This window comes from Eublepharis macularius, chromosome 1 (assembly GCF_028583425.1).
Source record: "Eublepharis macularius isolate TG4126 chromosome 1, MPM_Emac_v1.0, whole genome shotgun sequence".
In the NCBI taxonomy this organism is placed as follows: Eukaryota; Metazoa; Chordata; class Lepidosauria; order Squamata; family Eublepharidae; genus Eublepharis; species Eublepharis macularius.
In genome coordinates, this window is record NC_072790.1 from 63,466,608 (window position 1) to 63,485,350 (window position 18,743).

The 18,743-nt window shown below is 41.6% G+C and overlaps 1 protein-coding gene across 5 annotated transcripts in view; it reads left to right on the forward strand.

Annotated features, from left to right (window-relative positions):
* The window catches only part of MLIP (muscular LMNA interacting protein), a 106,052-nt gene that overhangs the window by 72,185 nt on the left and 15,124 nt on the right, over positions 1 to 18,743 (forward strand). For 3 of the 5 annotated variants that reach the window (XM_054981671.1, XM_054981514.1, XM_054981597.1), the window contains exons 11-13: positions 3,344 to 3,388; positions 12,976 to 13,101; positions 18,125 to 18,313. In XM_054981671.1, the coding sequence (XP_054837646.1) occupies positions 3,344 to 3,388; positions 12,976 to 13,101; positions 18,125 to 18,313 (360 nt within the window). The remainder of the gene's footprint in view (positions 1 to 3,343; positions 3,389 to 12,975; positions 13,102 to 18,124; positions 18,314 to 18,743) is intronic. The other 2 variants (XM_054981752.1, XM_054981837.1) reach the window with 2 other exon arrangements.

Sequence of the window (18,743 nt, forward strand, 5' to 3'; positions counted from 1 at the left end):
TGAATGTGTGAGCTATGTCCAGATGTTACCCAAATAGGAGATCTTTTTAGTTAGTCAGAGGAATTAAAATTAAAGGAGACAAGCAAAAAGAGGTAACTAGGAATCTCCACCAAAGTTTATGGGGATTATTCTCTTAGAGAACTCTCAGATAAATCAGGCAGATGTTCAACAGGAAAGGGTTTTTTTTAATTAAAAGAGAAATAAAAAGGGCACTAACACAAATACACACAGTGCACATACAAGGCTAACTAAGAGAGAATTAGTAAGGAAAGGAGGAGAAAGCAGTTCTGGGAGGGTGATAAGTACCAGTCTTGAAGAGCAGAGGTCTGTGGAGGCGGCAAAACAAATGGCGTTTCCTGGAAAAAAGGAGATGGTCCAAATGAATTTGGGGTGTGTGGATGGGTCCCAACAAACACACATATTCAGCACATGGCAGAGAAACCTAATTATAGAGCAAAACATTCCTGGGACAAGATGACATCTTGCTCCAAAAACAATGGCTTAATTATTTGTTCAGAGATAGAACAATAAGTGGGGAGAGGTTCCTATCTGAAATAGACTATAAGTAAGAATATTGCTTGATGATCTGGTAGGTACTGGATAGGAAAGCTCTCAGGTTTGCTGAATAGCTTTGATTAGGGTAAATGGGTGAGTTGAAGTAAAGGAAGGCATTGATGAGATTAGGCAGGGAATTTTCTCAGGAAGCCTTGTTATTTCTGCGTCTCTCCCAGTCATAGAGGGATAGTCAGTCAATCACTCACCTCTGACTCATGTCCTGGTAACTTTCCAGTCTTCCTACCCAACTGGCATTTGCTCTGGGCCCAGCAGTGCCTTGGATTTATGGTATATGAGGAAGGGATTTATGATATTTTATCTATAAACTACCCTTTCAGCATGGGGAGGGGGTCTGACTGCCAACACAGGCACAAGAAAAAACCTGCAGGTAATAACTTAAAATATACTGATCCAAAGGAATATATTGTTTTCATAGATAATTTGGATATCTGGTTATATTCTGACAATGGGATTTGCACAGTCAAGACTATATATAGGTAAAGAGAAATTGAAAATATCTCACAAGATGCAGTTTCCCCTGCCATGTCACAGCTTTATTTATTAGCTTTATACCCTGCCTTTCTTCCCTCAAGAAACTTAGTGTGGCTTCCAACGGATTCTCCAGAGGGTCTCTTATCCAGGCACTGAGGAGACCCAAACATGCCTAACCTCAGTAAGACTGTGGTATCTTGAGGCTTACCAGCATAGCCTGGGGCCACAGTTGATTTTGTTTATGCCATGCTGATGAACTGCAGAGGCATAGAAATTAGTGGCGCTATCTACAGGTTCTGAATGCTCATTTGGCGGAGGGAGAGAGCAGCGACATAAATTCTCTGAGCAAATTTATTCACTTCAAGATCAAAACATTTAACAAGGTTAATGTCATTGAGTTAATAAAAGAGAAAACCCAGCCGAGGACTATGACTCATTTCCCTCCCCTCTGTCTGTTTGTTTGGCCACAAAGTTGTTGCCTTGACCTTCCTGATGGCTTATTACAAACAGTATTTGTTCAAGGAGAAAGCAATAAAAGCCTCCAGTTTATTTTTCATTTATATTGCTTAGTCAATGGCACTAGGTAGCAAGCTAGAGCGGTGCTGGGGGATTTGATGCGCTGTGCTATGCGGGCCCATAATTATTTGAACAGAGAATGGACATGATCATTCTCTCTACTCTTCTCCAATGGTCAAATTGTAAAATGATATTTGGGATGGAGTTGCAGTGAGCACAAGCAGGCCTCTCCAAACAACCAATTTCTGTAGCACAACTGACACAGAGCTGTCGTCTGTTGCATATCCTAGTCTTCCAGAGGAGTTAGCTGTGTTAGTCTGTAGTAGCAAAATAGAAGAGTCCAGTAGCACCTCTAAGACTAACCAACTTTACTGTAGCATAAGCTTTTGAGAACCACAGTTCTCTTCATAAGATGCATCTGACAAAGAGAACTGTGGTCCTTGAAAGCTTATGCTACAGTAAAGTTGGTTAGTCTTAAAGGTGCTACTGGACTCTCTTCTATTTTTATATCCTAATGAAGCTCACATCTCGGTGGTCAAGATCTTTTAGGAGCCAGTTTGCGTTCCAACCTTGTTTATGCTTAAGCACCTCTTTGTTTTCTTAGTTCTGCCTTAGATCTGCCCTGAAGGTATAATGTATTTCAGTTTGCCAATGCACATTACCTCCTGCTAGCTTTTGCCTCCATTTTCCTGAATGATACCTGAGAGGTGTTACATGGGGTGATCCTTCTGCCTTATTTCTCACAGCAATTGGCAGACTTGGAGACACAGGCAAGTGTTAGTTGTCTCTGTTTATTGAGGAAAACACTAGAGCTGTTCAAAGAAAAGAGGCACACATGACTGCAACTTGACATGAAAACAGCTTTGAGAAGAAAGTGTGTAGGTAGGCTGGGGCAATTAAGAAGGTATATGTAAATATAGTTTATTTGCTTCTTTCTCCTTGGTGCTGAGCTAAAGTGGGATGAGAAGAACAAAACATGAAACAAAGAAACTACTCAATATGTGTATATGTGATTTATTGTGATTCTTTAAACTACACTTTTTTTAAAAGCCCAAAACCACTTATGTGGGCTGCATCTGAGCTAAGAGCAGGAACAATTGCTCCCCCCAGTCCTTTTCCAGCTCAAAATCATCCTCTCCAAGCTGCTTGATCATTTTCTGGGAAAGATATAGGATTTCTCTAGCTTCCCCATATTTTTCCTCCAATTTTGAGCTGGAAAGGGAATACAGGAAAACAGGATCAGCGGCATATGACACATACCCTCAACTTAAACTCATAGCTTGTTTGGCTGCTTGTTTGGGTTAAAACAAATTTAGAACACACAGTTTGAGTCAAAGATCCAGGGTTGATATTTTGCATTACTGAAAAAAAAACCCGTCTGATGGGTATACTTGGATTCAGTTTGCCTTTCACAAATGCATATGCCAGCTCATGGAAATTACATGTGAACCAGTATTGTGGACAGGACTCTTGTGTGTGTGTATACTCTGATCTTGCATACAATTATATAGTATGCTCAGAATTTGGAGATGATTTTAACAATCTGAGCAAGCTGGTGCTTCAGCTGATAAATAGTTAATAATTTACATAGTTTTTTATTACAAAGGTAAACTAGAAATGAATATTTTGCCCTTTGTTCTTTTCTGGTGGACCCTGAGGCTGCCAAAAACAGTAATAGAGAGGTAAGAAATGTGTGCCCCAACTCAGCTCCCACTAATAGGGAGCACTAAAAGTAATGAATTATTCTACTCGACCTGATAACATACTTATTTTGTTTCAGGCTAACCTCAGCTTGCTGACGCCTACAGTAAACGAGAGTAAAAAGGTACTCTTTTTGTCTGCACTATAATTATTTTTTTCCAACGGGTTATGATGTCTAAAACAGTGGCTGAATTAATTTGAAAATATCAGCTGTCCCAAGCTCCAAGTAGTTTAGATAAAATGCAGTAAAAACACACAACAGTAGCTAAATCAATAGGCAGCAAAGACAACACACCCAGCCTGTTATTGAAAGTAATGCATTATTCACTACCTAAAAGGAATCCTTAAAAAATCCTTTTTAGAACAGCAGCACTTTACAGGAAGATTCCATCCATTGCTCAAGCTTAAATTAAGTCTTTGGGGCCTGATTTAGACTGATGTGCACTTAGCAGGCCCAGTTAGAGAGTAGAGATGGGCACGAATCCAATTACGACCCAAAAAAATGCACGAACCAGGCTGGTTCGTGGTTTGCAAACCACAGTTCGTGGAAGCTCCTTTCTATGAACTTCCACGAACTGGTTACTGGTTCGGGTTCATTTGGGTCGTATTGGGAAAGGGACAGTTTAAATGGCCATTTCTCCGAGGCAGTGGCCATTTGAACTTTTCCCTGCAGCTTGCAAGCCGCAGGTCCCTTTAAACTATCAGCTGGCAGGGGGGGATCCCTGCATTCAAGCGGCAGGGCCCTTTAAATAGCCCACAAGCCCCAGCCCCAGCCCCCCACTCTGCCAGCCCCAGCCCGACACCTTGATGACTCCTGCAGTCTGCGGCCTCCTCCTCCTGTGAGGAGCAGCAAGGCTGTTTTCAGCCTCTTCTGCCCCTGTTCAGGCCCGCAGAGGGATGGAGGAGGCCCGCAGAGGGACAAAGGAGGCCAAAAACAGCCTCCGTGCCCCTCAAATGGCCACCCCTCAAATGGCCATTTTCGGTCTCCTCTGCCACCCTGCAGGCCCGCAGAGGGATGGAGGAGGCCGAAAATGGTCCTTCCTGCCCCTTGCAGGAGGAGAGGGAGGACACCGCATGCTGCAGGGGAAGGTAAGTGTGGGGGTGGGGGTGGGGTGGGGTTTGGGCAGTTCAGTGGGGTTTGTAAGCCAAAATGCAGTTGTCTATTTCTGTCTTTAAAAAAAATGGGAATGCATTGCTTGGGGTGCTCTAGTGTAATTTGTACTGGTAGGATTTTTAAATAATAATTAGTCCTGGCACATACAGCAATCATAAGTGCTCTTTGTTTATAATGCATTATCTTGTTATTCTTACAAAAGCCTGTAAGACAGGACAGTATTATTAATTCCAAATGAGAGGAAAGCAAAGCTGAGAGAAAGAGAGTAGCTAATCTTCAAATATCTATTATGTTTACAGCGAAAGCAAGTTTTGAGCCTCCCAGGCCACAGTTCATTCTCCGCTGTATTAAGCAATCTCCCCAATTCTTTGCATTTATGAGTGGGATCTTATTCTCACAAACATCTTAGACATCTAGGCTTGCCATTTGCCTGGCCTGTGGAGGGTAAACCCCTGCCCATTGCCCCAATTTCCCACCCATGAGAAATTGAGGAGCTGGAGAAAAAAAATCAAGATAATTGCTGATATAGTGGTACTCTAGGAATTTCATAGTCTCTCTACGGTATTTACCATAGAGATTAGGGGAAATTCCTACGGCATCACCAAGAAGTAATCCTTCCCAAACTCATCCCCAGTCCCTGCCCTCAAAATCTCCCAGCCAAGGCACTGTGGGCAACCCTATAAGCTTCAAAGCACCATAGGCCAGGACGGACCATGAAGAGCTACTCCTCTGGGCAATATAACCATTAAGACTGTGCCCAAGCAAATAAATTAATACAATACAAAAAATTGACACCCTGATACTCTCCGCTCCCCACCCCAGCTCCGTGGAAGCAAATTTGTAGTTCTTACTGCTGAACATAGGCTTTGAAAGTGATTTTGCCAGAAGTGAGGCTCAAGCTAAGTTCCCCACAGACAGATTTGCATTTCATCAAGCCTTTATTGCAACAAGAAAAAGAACACACCAGAGGCAAGAAGGAAACTGCAGCAAGCTTTTGTTTCATGTACAGTTATTTAAAGGCAGGAAATAGGTAGCAAGCGCTTAATTAGCATGATAGCTTATAGCTTCACCTATGGGAGAAGTAGGTAATCTATAAACATAAGCACATTTAACTCCTGCTTCCATGATGTTGCCTCTCTGACAAGCATATGGGCAGTGCCTGACAAAATGTCCTTTTTAGAAAAGATGAAAGTGAATGGTGGGTGGTTGGATTCTCCTCTTCAGAAGACACATTGAACTTGTAGAAAGACTTATTCAGCCATCCTGTACGTGATCCTTAGATGGTTAATACTGAGTCAAGGAAAACAGTGACAGGCCAGAAGCAAAGATGAGTGAATGAACTCTCATTCAAATTATTCACCTCAGTCCTAAATATATGATCTGTATAAGCACGGGAAGCTAGCTCTTTATTTCAAAGTTTCCTACACCACAAGGTGACAGGAGAAAGGTGTATACCCAAAAGAAGACAAATCTCTGTGGAATACTTAAAAGATATCTCAGGAGATTCATTTGTAAAATATATCATATACAGAAATAATTGAGCTTGTGAATTGCCATAGAATTTGTTGCTCCACAAATACAGAAGCAAATAAAATAATTTGTCTTTTCCTCATAGGTATGTGTGAAGAAAAATAATTTATTGGTTGGAGCATTTATGCCTTCAGATTTTCTGATACACAAAGAGAAGTTTTATTGCTGTCAGAATCATTGTATGAGATGTCAAATTCTTATTACTTTTAAAATTTAAGATTTTATAATACAAAATGTTCTGTGAAGATTTTCCCTGATGAAATATACTACTGGTAAAACAATGACAGAAAAAAGCATTTTAAGGCAATTTATTCTTCAACTCAGTAGAACACTTTGTATAGGCAAAACTGAAAGTTTAATACATGGAGCCACAAGGCATCCGGGAAATCCTATCATGACATCTGGTAATGATTTCGAGAGCTCACTTTTCCATCTCCTCTGTACTAACCTGGGTTGGAGCTGTACATTGAATTTGTGTGGGTGGGAAAGGCAGGGGAAGAAAGAACTATAACAACAACAACAACATTCGATTTATATACCGCCCTTCAGGATGACTTAACAGAGCAGTTTACAAAGTATGTTATTATTATCCCCACAACAAACACCCTGTGAAGTGGGTGGGGCTGAGAGAGCTCCTAGAAGCTGTGACTGACCCAAGGTCACCCAGCTGGCTTCAAGTGGAGGAGTGGGGAATCAAACTTGGTTCTCCAGACCAGAGTCCCACACTCTTAACCACTACTGGCTCTCTCTATAAGAACTGGGCCGTTTCCACACGTCTTACCTTTTGCTGGCACATCGTGGAAGACAGCGTCTTCGTGCGCTAAATCACGCCAGGAAGATGCTGTTATCACGTGAGAAGATGCTGTCTTCCACAATAACATTGTCTTCCTGGCGCGATTTCGTGTACCAAGATGCTGTCTTCCGCGATGTGCCGACAAAAGGTAAGATGTGTGGAAACGGCCTTGTTCTTTCTCTATGTATATGTATATGTATATGTATATGTATATGTATATGTATATGTATATGTATATGTATATGTATATGTATATGTATATATCAGCAACACCTAATAGCATTTTAAGAATACCATCTGCAGTTCAGAGACACCAACATGATTTACTCCTCTCCTGCCCTGCCCTCTGCCCCAGTTGAAACAAAGGCAGTGATCCCCTCCAACCTTTTGGCTGAGGTATAACAACCCAGGAATCTCTGTTCCTTGTATGAAGAGAGCTTGAGTCTCAAAAGCTTATACCTTAGAAGTCTTGTTGGTCTTTAAGGTGCTACAGGACTGGAACCTTGCTCTTCCTGCCCACAGTGGGTAAAAGTACTTTCAACAGAGGTCTTTCCAGAAGATTGTACCAAACCAGGTTTGGGAACAATCACAGCAAAGTGGGGAAAAGACGAAAAACAAATGATGAGGAAACTATGAAGAGTGGCTACTACACGGAAGCGGCATAAGAGTGGTTAGAACAATCACAGCATCCTATCTCACTCAGGAGCTGACCAATTAACCTGGAAGACAAGTAGGACATAGAGATGGAGGCCCTTCCCTGCTGCCACCTCCTAGGACTGATATTCAGAGGTTTGTTGCCTCTGGATATGGAAGCCGCCTTCAGTCACTGAGGCTAGTAGCCATTGATGGGCCTCTGCTCCATGAATCTGTCTAAACACTTTTTAAAAGTTATCTATGCCTGTGATCATCATCACTACCTCCCCTGGCAATGAATTCCATAGTTTAATTACACATTGAACAAAAAAGTATTTCCTTTTGTCTGTTCTGAACCTATTTCCCAACCATTTCATTGGGTGCTGCTTGAGTTCTAGTATCACAGGGAGAAAAATCTCCCTCCATCCACTTTCACCACCCCATACATAATTTTATAAACCTCTGTCATGTCTCCCCTTAGCCTTCTTTTTTTCTGGACTGAAATGCCTCTAACTCTCCAGCCTTACCTCATAGGAAAGGTGCTCCAACCTTTTCATCATCTTGGTTGCCCTCCTTTGTACTTTTTACTGTTCTGCAATGTCCTTTTTGAGATACAGTGTCCAAAATGCACACAGTATTCCATGTGAGGCCACACCATAGCTATATACAATGGCATTACAATCTTGGCCATTTTATTTACAATCCCTTTCCTAAATTCATAGCATGGAGATTCCTTTTCCTCTGCTGCCACACACTGGGTTAATGTTTTCACTGAACTTTTCGTAAGAACCCCAATAATATCTCTTTCCATCTCAGTCTCAGCTTGTTCAGGCCCCATGAGCATATACTGAAAATTAGGATTTTTGTTCCAATATGCACTTATCCACATTAACCTTCATTTGCCACATAGCTGCCCATTCACTCAATTTACAGAGGTCTCCTTGGAGCTCATCAGTCTACCTTGATTTTCAGTGACCAGGTGTGTATACATTGTTGTCTTCTCCTTGTGCTGATTGGTTATGGAGTTCAAAAATATTCTAGGATTGTTTGAAGACAGAGAAATATATGACGACAGCCTCCTATGGCAATCAACCAAGGACTTGATAAACTTTCTGATTTGGGTAGCATCTGCATACTGTAGATTGTCAAGAATTGGTCAGGCCAGAATAGATTGGCTTAATCCAGTCTGGTGGCTCACAAGGTTTCTGTCTGGCACTGGTTTGAGTTTGTGCAAATTTACATGGAATTTTAGCATTTGATATACTGTGTGAAGTAGTGAATAGAGATGGGCACGAATCGAATTATGAATAAAAAAAACACATGAACCAGGCCAGTTCGTGGTTCGCAAACCAGTGGTTCATGGAAGCTCGTTTCCACAAAGTTCCACGAACTGGTCTACTGGTTCGTTTGGGTCATAAAGGGGCAGTTTAAATTGCCATTTTCCCAAGGGAAATGGCCATATAAACTTTTCCTATGGCTTGCAAGCAGCAGGTCCCTTTAAACTATCAGCTGGCAGGCAGCACGGGCGATCCCCCCTTGCCGCCTGCCAGCTGATAGTTTAAAGGGACCTGCCACTTGCAAGGCAGGAAAGGGCCCTTTAAACTGTCAAATGCCCCTTTCCCTGCCACTGCTAAGAGGCCGGAAAGGGGCATTTAAACCCCACGAACCACAAACTGGTTCGTAAACCTGCCCCAGTTCTGTGCCAGTTCCTGGTTCCTGGTTTGTTTTTTGTGGTTCATGGCCTTGTCTAGTAGTGAATGGATTGGAAAGGTCTGGGTTCAGATCCCCACTCAGCTGTGAAGCACTGTGGACCATGGTTGACTTTAGGCTAGTCACTGTCCATCAGCCTATCCTATATCACAGGATTGTTGTTGCAGTAAAAATGGGAAAGGAGGATCATGTGCTTAATTTTGAGCTTCTTTGAACAGAAGTGGGATAAAATGTACTAGATGGATAGATAAACTGGCTTTAAGGTAAGGAATGCTGGTTGTTGTAAACAGGATTTCTTCTGGCCATGTAAATTTTTCCTCCTTGCCAAAGCAATGTTTCACTAATGCTCTGTTATTGATAGGAATTTTCAACTGCCTGTTTATAGCACATGATGGGATTTTTATTCCCTGCACAGTAGCAGAGAAGAGCCTTATGTTCTATTTTATACATGATTTTCATTTTAGCTACATGCACCTGCAAGCTTTCAAATTCCCCCTCCTCTACAGATCAGAAGTTTTCAAAATGATGTGATCTCTTTGATGGTCTTATTCTCATTTGTGCATATATTTATTGTCTTTAATGACCACTGAATGTTAAAATTTGTCACACAGCAACTGTGCTAGAATAAACTTCATGAAAAAGCAAATGGCCTCTAAATAATGACTCTGCCCCAGAGTTTGATTGATCACAGAAGTTCAAGGAACACAACCTATATGATTTGTCCCTAAGTATATTTAGAACCTAGTCACAAAGCTAGACTAGAAAGCTAGTCACAAAGATTCTCATTTCAAGCTCTGCAAGTCAGGTCAGAATCCATGTGTAGAAAAAGGCTTGTTTGTGACAGAGAGTCTAATAGTATTTTATATACAATCTCTGATAAACATTCTGGCAATCTAGTCACATATCTTGGCACTTAGATGCCCAAACAGTCACTGAAGATAGGCTGGAACTGGCTGATGAAAACATGGGCCATTTCCACACACGTTGAATAATGCACTTTCAATGCACTTTCGTAATCCTTTAGAAGCGGATTTTTTGTTCCACACATGAGCTGATTCCGCACATATTGGATAATGCACTTTCAATGCACATTATCAATCATTTGAGGTGGATTTTTTGTTCCGCACGTTAAAAAATCCGTTCCAAATGATCTATAAAGAGGATTGGAAGTGCATCATCCAATGTGTGCGGAATCACTCATGGAAAATCAGTTTCAAATCTTCACTAAAGAGTATTGAAGTGGATTATCCAACGTCTGTGGAAGCAGCCATGGTGTTATGTTCCTGTAAAACAGTTTTCACCTGGAAGTAAGCTCTACTGTTCTCACCAGGATTTATACAGATGTGTTCAGGTTTTTGTGTCTTTTTTGATCATGAGATGGTACCAATTTTATAGTTCTAGAATAAAAGAAAAGGCAGCGAGAAGAAACTCTTGCTTTATGTTTCCACTATTTGTACCATATCAGTGAAATAAAATAAATTTCGGTCCCTAGTAGAAACTAATTAAAATATTAATTGCAGAGCTACATCTTTGCTTGGTTTTAAGCTCTTTGTCTTTTTATTTTTAGGCAAGAGCTAATGCTTTGATTCTGCAGGTGGCTGATAATGTCAGGCTCTGGTGATTTGTCAGTCTGTGACCTGAAACACCCAGAATATGACTAATCCAGTTAAGAGCTTCTGTTGGGGTTTCAGTCGTGACAATGTTTACTTTGATACAACAAAAACAACTTTGTCATTCATGACAAATAGTGCAGTAGACTCCAAAAATAAAAGGTGTAATTATGGAGAGAGGCCATTTGTTTCTTGTGCTCATAATGGCCACAACCTGATGGCAATTGAACTTCTGTCCAGATCACTAACGGGGAAAAGCTGTATATAAATTTTATGGAAGAACAGTATAAATCTGCACAGGATGGAAAAGTATGGGAGCAATCCTAAGCAGCTCTATTCAGAAGTAAATCCCTGGGTCTTAGACCCAGAGAAATATATGTGTGTATCATACATGTGTCTGTACCTGTCTACCTTACATCATTCAAGTTACAAATAACACCTTGTAGCCCATTAACGCTATCAAAAACACTGTACTCAGTTCTCTCTTTAATGTAACACACACATTCCACTCTCTCTGATGTTATCTGACCTCTGAAATGCCCCCTTAGAATCATTCAAGAATGTTGGGGGAATTTACAGAGATTTGTGTTTGGGAGCTGCAGAACTGGAAGGAGACTGGGAATTTTTCAGATTATGTCTTTTAGGGGGAAAATTACAGTGGAATGCAACAGATTGGGGGCTTTTCTGTTTCCGACTTTAACAACCCTTGGACTGGATGAAGAAGGATTTCCAGGGACAGCCAGGGATTTATCAGTGTTTGAAGAATGCAAGCTACATTTACTAGTATATGTAATGTGATGATGATGTGTGATGAAATGACACCTCAGTCCAGACATTTATGTAAAAAAAATTCACTTTGTGAATTTTGGGTTAAGCTCAAACTATCCTTACGATTTGTCTGATCAAAAGAAAGAATCAGTTCACCCCCTTCCCCATTTATTCTAAATTCCAACTTGTGGCTGTTAAACTATTAGAATGATAATGAAGGCCACCCAAAAGACAGCATATAAATAATGGGGAACCTCAAGTGACCAGATGGATTCTAGCTTTTCTCCTTCCTTCTCTGGTGAACTTACTGTGGGAATGGTTTTGAGGATGGTGGGAAGAGAATGCTGTCCCTTGAGGTGGGGGGGGGGGGGACAGCCATTCTCGGAGAGAAGCAGCCGTTCTTGGGGAGGAGACAGGTTGTCCCCATGGGGACTCTGAGGGAGACACACACAGGCACATGGCCTATGACCAGATGGAGAAGGAGGAAAAACTGAGGTCAAAAGAGCCTGAACAACAAACCCGGAACCATTCTTTAATATCACAGAGACAAGCTTTGGACCTAAGGAGAGAAGATTGCATTTATACTTGTTTCATTTATCAGTGCTTTGATGTTGTAGTCTTTGTTAGAGTCCAGTAGCACCTATAAGACTAACAAAATTTGTGTAGAGTATGAGCTTTCGTGAGACACAGCTCACTTTGGCCGTTTTCACACTGCTTACCGGCCACGGAACATTGTGCCAAGCTCCCGGAACGACAGCGTCTTGCTGGCACGATTTCGTGTGAGAACAGCAGTTCTCGTGCGAAATTGCGCCAGGAAGACGCTGTCATTCCAGGAGCTTGGCATGATGTTCCGTGGCCAGTAAGCAGTGTGAAAATGGCCTTCTTCAAATACACACTGCTACCCATCTTGATCTAGTCTTTTGTTGTTCAACTATATGCTTTTACTCATTGTATCCATTGATTGCTTATTTTCTTAAAAATAAAAACTTTTTTTCTGAAATTAGAGTTATTTGGTTTTTATGATCATGGAAAGCCTCATGTTTTGGCTCATGCTTATGAAAGCATAAGAGAAAAACACACAGAGAATATCTCTAACCTATGAGATTTCTTAAATCCCCCCCCCCCCTACCTCCACATTGGCTGAATTAGGAAGGAGATTCTGATTTTTTTTCCAGATAGTCTGACTGCAGGCCATCAGACTGTAATTCTAGTAATGGCCTGCTGGTGGCAGTAGAGCATAGACCCAGTGGGGGCAGTGGAGAAAAATTGTAAAAGAGAAGTGGGATAAAGCTGGAGAGGTGAACTCAAGCTGCTATGATCCTAGCAGCTTGAGACTTGGGCCAGCTGAGAGAATTCCTCATTCCCTGCTGTAAAAACAAGGACCAGGCGATGGGGTATGTGTGTCTTTTTACCGCAAAGGTGCCTAAAGGTGCTACTGGACTCCTTACTAATATGTATGAGTGCAAAGTTAATACCTAACAATAAATGCTCTTTACATAGCTCTTTAAAACATTTTTAAAAATGAACTAACATATCATTTTCTTCAAATCTAGACAAGGCCTGGCGTTATCCGCCCGACAACTGTGAAAGCAAAAATAATATTTAAACAAGAGGATCCTATCCAACCAAATCCATTCAAAAAATACCTGGAAGAAACCACAGAATCCCAAACCGAACAGGTAAGGGTTTTTTTTAAAAAAAAAAACTAAACATCTCTTATCACAGTTTCCTTTGATTGTATCATTTAAATTTTCTTAAGAGATTACACTTAGACAATGAAAAATATGCTAGTGGATATTCTTTAAAGACCCTATAAATAAAGGTTACAATGGGGGCTGCTTATAGTCCGTGTGCTGAAGGATGGATTCAGCACTCAGACTTTTCAGGGGCATTTAATGTTTCCTCTTCTCTCTCTAACCTCTAACACAATCAATCACCTTTTCATCACGACATCCTCATGTTCTTGGACCACGTCAATGGCTACTGCTCATATGGCGGGAGATGAGGGTTCCAAATCTTCCTCAGGACCAACACAGGTGTGGCATGGGAAACTGAAGACTTGATCTTCATATACTTTGATATTTATTTTAAAAACAGCTGCTAGAACTGCAAATTCAACTGGAACTTGGGAGAGGAGAGCATTCAACCCTTTCCCCACCCCATTTCCCCAAGCTATATCACCCCCACAAAGCCCTATTTCATTTGTCTTATTTATTTATTTTGTTCAGCAGAGATAATAGCAGCTTTGAAGGACTTAGATCAGGGAACCGACATTGGAGAGGGAAAGAGTTAAAAATATCTTTCCTAGTAGTGCCTCTGTTATAGGGTTGCCAGCTCCAAGTTCAGAAATTCCTGGAGATTTTGGGGGTGGAACCTAGAGAAATTATGGTTTGGGGAGAGGAAGAACCTCAGCAAGGTATAATTCCATAGAGTCCACCCTCCAAACCAGCCATTTTCTCCAGGTGAACTGATCTCTGTGGCCTGGAGATCAGTTGTCATTCCGGGAGATCTCCTGGAGGCTGGCCACCCTACTCTGTTATCATCTAGTTGCTGCTACCCCCCATGGATGATTTTAAGTAAAAATCAAAATATCCCATGGTGGTTGTGGATTTTCTGGGCTGTATAGCTGTGGTCTTGGCATTGTAGTTCCTGACGTTTTGCCAGCAGCTGTGACTGGCATCTTCAGAGGTGTAGCACCAAAAGACAGAGATCTCTCAGTGTCACAGTGTGGAAAAGAAGTTGGCAGGTAATTTATATCTACTCAGGAAGGTGGGGTTGGGCTGAGTCATCCTGTAACAGTTTCCCAGGGTGTGGAATGCTAATGGAGGGAGGCTTCACTGTATCCTGAGGAGGTTCTTTTGCATATGGATTGGTGCTTGATATGCTAATCTTCTCTGCAGGGCTATTGTCAGGTATAGAGTATTTTGTTAGCCTGGTATTTTTCAGGACTGGAAACAATGCTCTATTCATTCTTAAGGTCTCTTTCCTGTTGAAATTGTGCTTATGCTTATGAATTTCAATGGCTTCCCTGTGCAATCTGATGAAGTAGTTGGAAGTGTTGTCAAGTATTTTAGTGTCCTGGAATAGGATACTGTGTCCTGTTTGAGGAATCACTGGTCAGATGGGAAAGCTTATGAAAAAGCACAACCTTCAAGCAGTATTCAGACCCACCAGAAAAATACAACAGATGCTACGATCAGCAAAAGACAGAGACCCCCTCACCTCTGCAGGAGTATACCGCATACCCTGCAGCTGTGGACAAGTTTACATTGGGACCACACAGTGTAGCATCCAGACAAGAATAAAAGAACATGAAAGACACTGCAGACTTGGCCATCCGGAAAAATCAGCAGTGGTTGAACATAGCCTAACCCAAACAGGACACAGTATCCTATTCCGGGACACTAAAATACTGGACAACACTTCCAACTACTTCATCAGATTGCACAGGGAAGCCATTGAAATTCATAAGCATAAGCACAACTTCAACTGGAAAGAAGAGACTTTAAGAATGAATACAGCATGGTTTTCAGTCCTAAAAAACACCAGGCTAACAAAATACTCTACATCTTACAATAGCCCTGCAGATAAGGTTAGCATATCGAGCACCAATCCATATGCAAAAGAACCTCCTCAGGATACAGTGAAGCATTGGCATTCTATTAGCATTCCACACCCTGGGAAGCTCTTACAGGATGACTCAGCCCAACCCCACCTTCCTAAGTAGATATAAATTACCTGCCAACTTCTTTTCCACACTGTGACACTGAGAGATCTCTGTCTTTTGGTGCTACACCTCTGAAGATGACAGTCACAGCTGCTGGCGAAACGTCAGGAACTACAATGCCAAGACCACGGCTATACAGCCCGGAAAATCCACAAAAACCATCGTTCTCCGGCCGTGAAAGCCTTCGACAAAATATCCCATGTCTCTTTGTTTTGGTCTTCAATCACCAGGCCCCTGGGTGACTTGGCTCCACTACCAGGCTAACCTACCTCACAAAATAGCTGTGCGTATAAACACTTTGCTGATAAAATCTCTTACTTTTGTACCAACCCGGACTCTACATCAGCAGTGACAGGGTCAAATGGTTCCAGGGTGCCGACTTATCCAGTTGTTGGGGATACTTTTCAGTTTATTCAGTCTGAAGATGGGGACAGCATCCTTGGAGGTTTGAGGCCTATCACCTGCTTGTAAGAATACTTTCTGAATATTCAAATTTCCTGGGGGGTTGATGGACTGGGTCTGAGATGCAGTTAATGCCTCCTTGAGATAATGGGTAGTTGTCTTAGTTTTGCAACAGACTGTAGTGCATCCACTACTAAAGAAGTGTACCTTGGACCCAGAAGATTTCAGTAATTATCTGCCAGACTTCACTATTTCATTCTTAAACAATTTGACTGAACGGGCTGACAGCTGGACAACTTCAAGCATTCCTGGATGAAGTGCATTATTTAGATCCCTTCAAATCTGGTTTCATACTTGGTTGCTCTGGTGGATGACCCACTTCAGGAGATGGACAGAGGGAGTACAGCTCTGTTGATTCTCCTGGAACAGTGGCTTTCATACCGTCAATCATGGTATCCTTCTGGATTGCCTTTTGGGTTAGAAATGGGTAATTTCAGAAGGTGGTGCTGAGGGACGGCTGTTCAGCCCCTTGGCCTTTTATCTTGTGGGGTCCTGCTGGGATTCATTTTTGTCCCTTCTGCTTTTCAAAAATCTACATGAAATCTCTGGGTAATGTCATCTAGAAATTTGGGCTGGGTTATGATAGTCAGTACTATATAGTGGTTTTGGCTGATCCCAGGGAGGCTGTAGAAATCCCTGAACCTGTTCCTGGAGGCAGTTTTGGAGTGGATGAGGGCTAATAAACTGACAAGAAGTGCTACTGGTGAGTGGAAGGTCTGACTTGGTATTGCCTATTCTGATGGAGTTGTACTCCCCTTGAAGGAACAGGTCTGAAGTTTGGTGGCGGTCTTGGACCCAGACCTACTGCTGGATAAGCAGGTGGCAGCTGTGGTCAGAAGTGCCTTTTACCAGTTTTGACTTGCTAGCCAACTGTGGCCTTTCCTGGGCAGATAAGATCTGGCCACTGTGGTACATTCCCTGGTTACATTATATTACTGCAATGCATTCTAGGTGCGCTGACCTTGAAAACTGGAAACTTCAAGAAGTGCAGAATGCTGCAGCTACAATACTGACTGGAATGGGTCATCATAGGGACCCTATTACTCCAGTCTTGGCCTGTCTTCTCCAGCTCCCAATTTGTTTCCATACTATAATTCAAGGTGGTGGTCTTTAAAGCCCTATTTGGCTTGGGACCAACGTATCGGAAGAATTGCCTACACCCTTATGAACTTACCCAACCCTACTGCTGTATTCTGAGGCCTGCTTTTCTGAAATTAAGCAAATGGCAACCCAGGGAAAGGGCCTTCTCAGTTGTGTCACCCAAACTCTGCAACTTTGTCTCCAGGGAGACTTGACTGGGTTGCCATCTTCACCCAGCGGATGAAAACTTTATTGTTCCATCTGGTGTTCTCTCCATGATTCCTCCTTCCTGCCCTATATTTTGTTGTTCTTATGTATTTGTATGCATATTTTAGCTTTCTTTAATTGTTTTAATGTGTCTTTGTTTCGTTTTAATGGCTTTTAAGATGTGTTTTTATTATGCATATTTTTAATCTAACTGCTTTGTTCGTCCCAATGAGAGAAGAAAGGTGGGATATAAATTTTGTAAATAAATAAATAAAACACTTCCATAACATGTCGTGCTCTCTGAGGGAAAGGCTGGAAGGATTCATTTGTACTAAGTCAATAGAGTCCTGAAACTGACTAGGCCAGATGGTGAACAATTTTCTGCCTGCTCAATTTTATTCCAAAGAGAAATACTAATTAAAAATTAAATACGAAATGGTAGGGCTTTATTTATTGTCTGGGACCACAGTGGCAAACACATGCATGCGTCTAGAGTCTGTTGACGCAAACATGACAAACTGATCTGTTAAAGAATAACCATGTTTTCTAGTGTGAGCTTTTGTAGGCAACTTCATCAGACACATGAAGTGGCTTGGAAAGCTGGTAGGTATAGATATACATGAGTAAATGTGAGAGGGGAAAAACCATAGTTGACAAGAGGCCCCAATCCACCACAGCAACAAATGTACTAGATACTGTTGAAGGAGTGCTTGTATACAAGACTAATCCCATGTGGGAGTGCAGGTTAAATAGCATTCAAGGCCAGCTTCCATCAACAAACGATCTGCTCTTTGTGCAGTCAAAGGGAAAGGGCGCCCAAACTCCATTACAGTAGTTTATCTTTGAGTGTACAAGAGACAAATGAAGCTTGCTAGGCTGGAAATGAAAACAATGAGGTCAAAAAACTAGGAATTCAACAGCTATTTTTGTTGCATCTTTACTCTTTTTCTGCCAAAGTACCTAACAAGCAATCATGTCCACTCAAAAAGGTACCATTGAAGTAACATAATAGGTTTCAAGTTAGAGATTTTAAAAAAGGCATCATAATTGTATATCCATAACCTGCTACATATTAACAGTATTAATGTCAGCCAAATCATACTCTTCACAATTATTAACAAGCTAATAATGATTAATCTTTTGAAATGTAAGCGAATTGGCCTTCTGCTCTTTATATCTCAAGTTGTCCATTAACCGATCTCTTTGTCTACTTCTTTTTCTTCCAGGAGTCATCTCTTTCTCATCCTTTTTTTCATACTAAACCGAACTTTCCAACTAAGTCCCCGTTATACCCCCAGGTCATCTCTCATGCTGACTTGCTAACTCCTGGACCATTCAGTCATTTGGGTTCCATCTTTGGTGATACATATGACAACTCTTATAGCCCTTACCGTCACAATGCTTTGTATAATAAGGTGAGAGAACTCTCCTTCCTGTGGGTCTGCTGAGGGAAAAAAGCAATGTCTGAGGGAAATCATATCATATAAAACTCCCCATGACTTTTATTAGGGACATGTATTGCACTTTCAGACAGCAATCCTGAGAAGGCTTAGGGATCAATTACATGAGATACTGACAAAGACTGGAACTCTCTGCTTTTTCTCTAAAAATCCAGGAATGTGAAGGCATTAAGGGAAGGGTCTTAAGTCTTCCCAACCTAAAACAGCCACACAGGAGGACACTGTTTGCCTTATTTTACCCCAATGGGGCAAACAATCCCTTCCCAGCCATTTCAAGTTGGGAAAACAGCACAGGGATGGAGGTTTAAACCCCTTCATTTGCCCCATGGTCCTGATTCCAATCAGGGTTCTGTGCACTTGATTTTTTTAGAAATAAAAATACAGG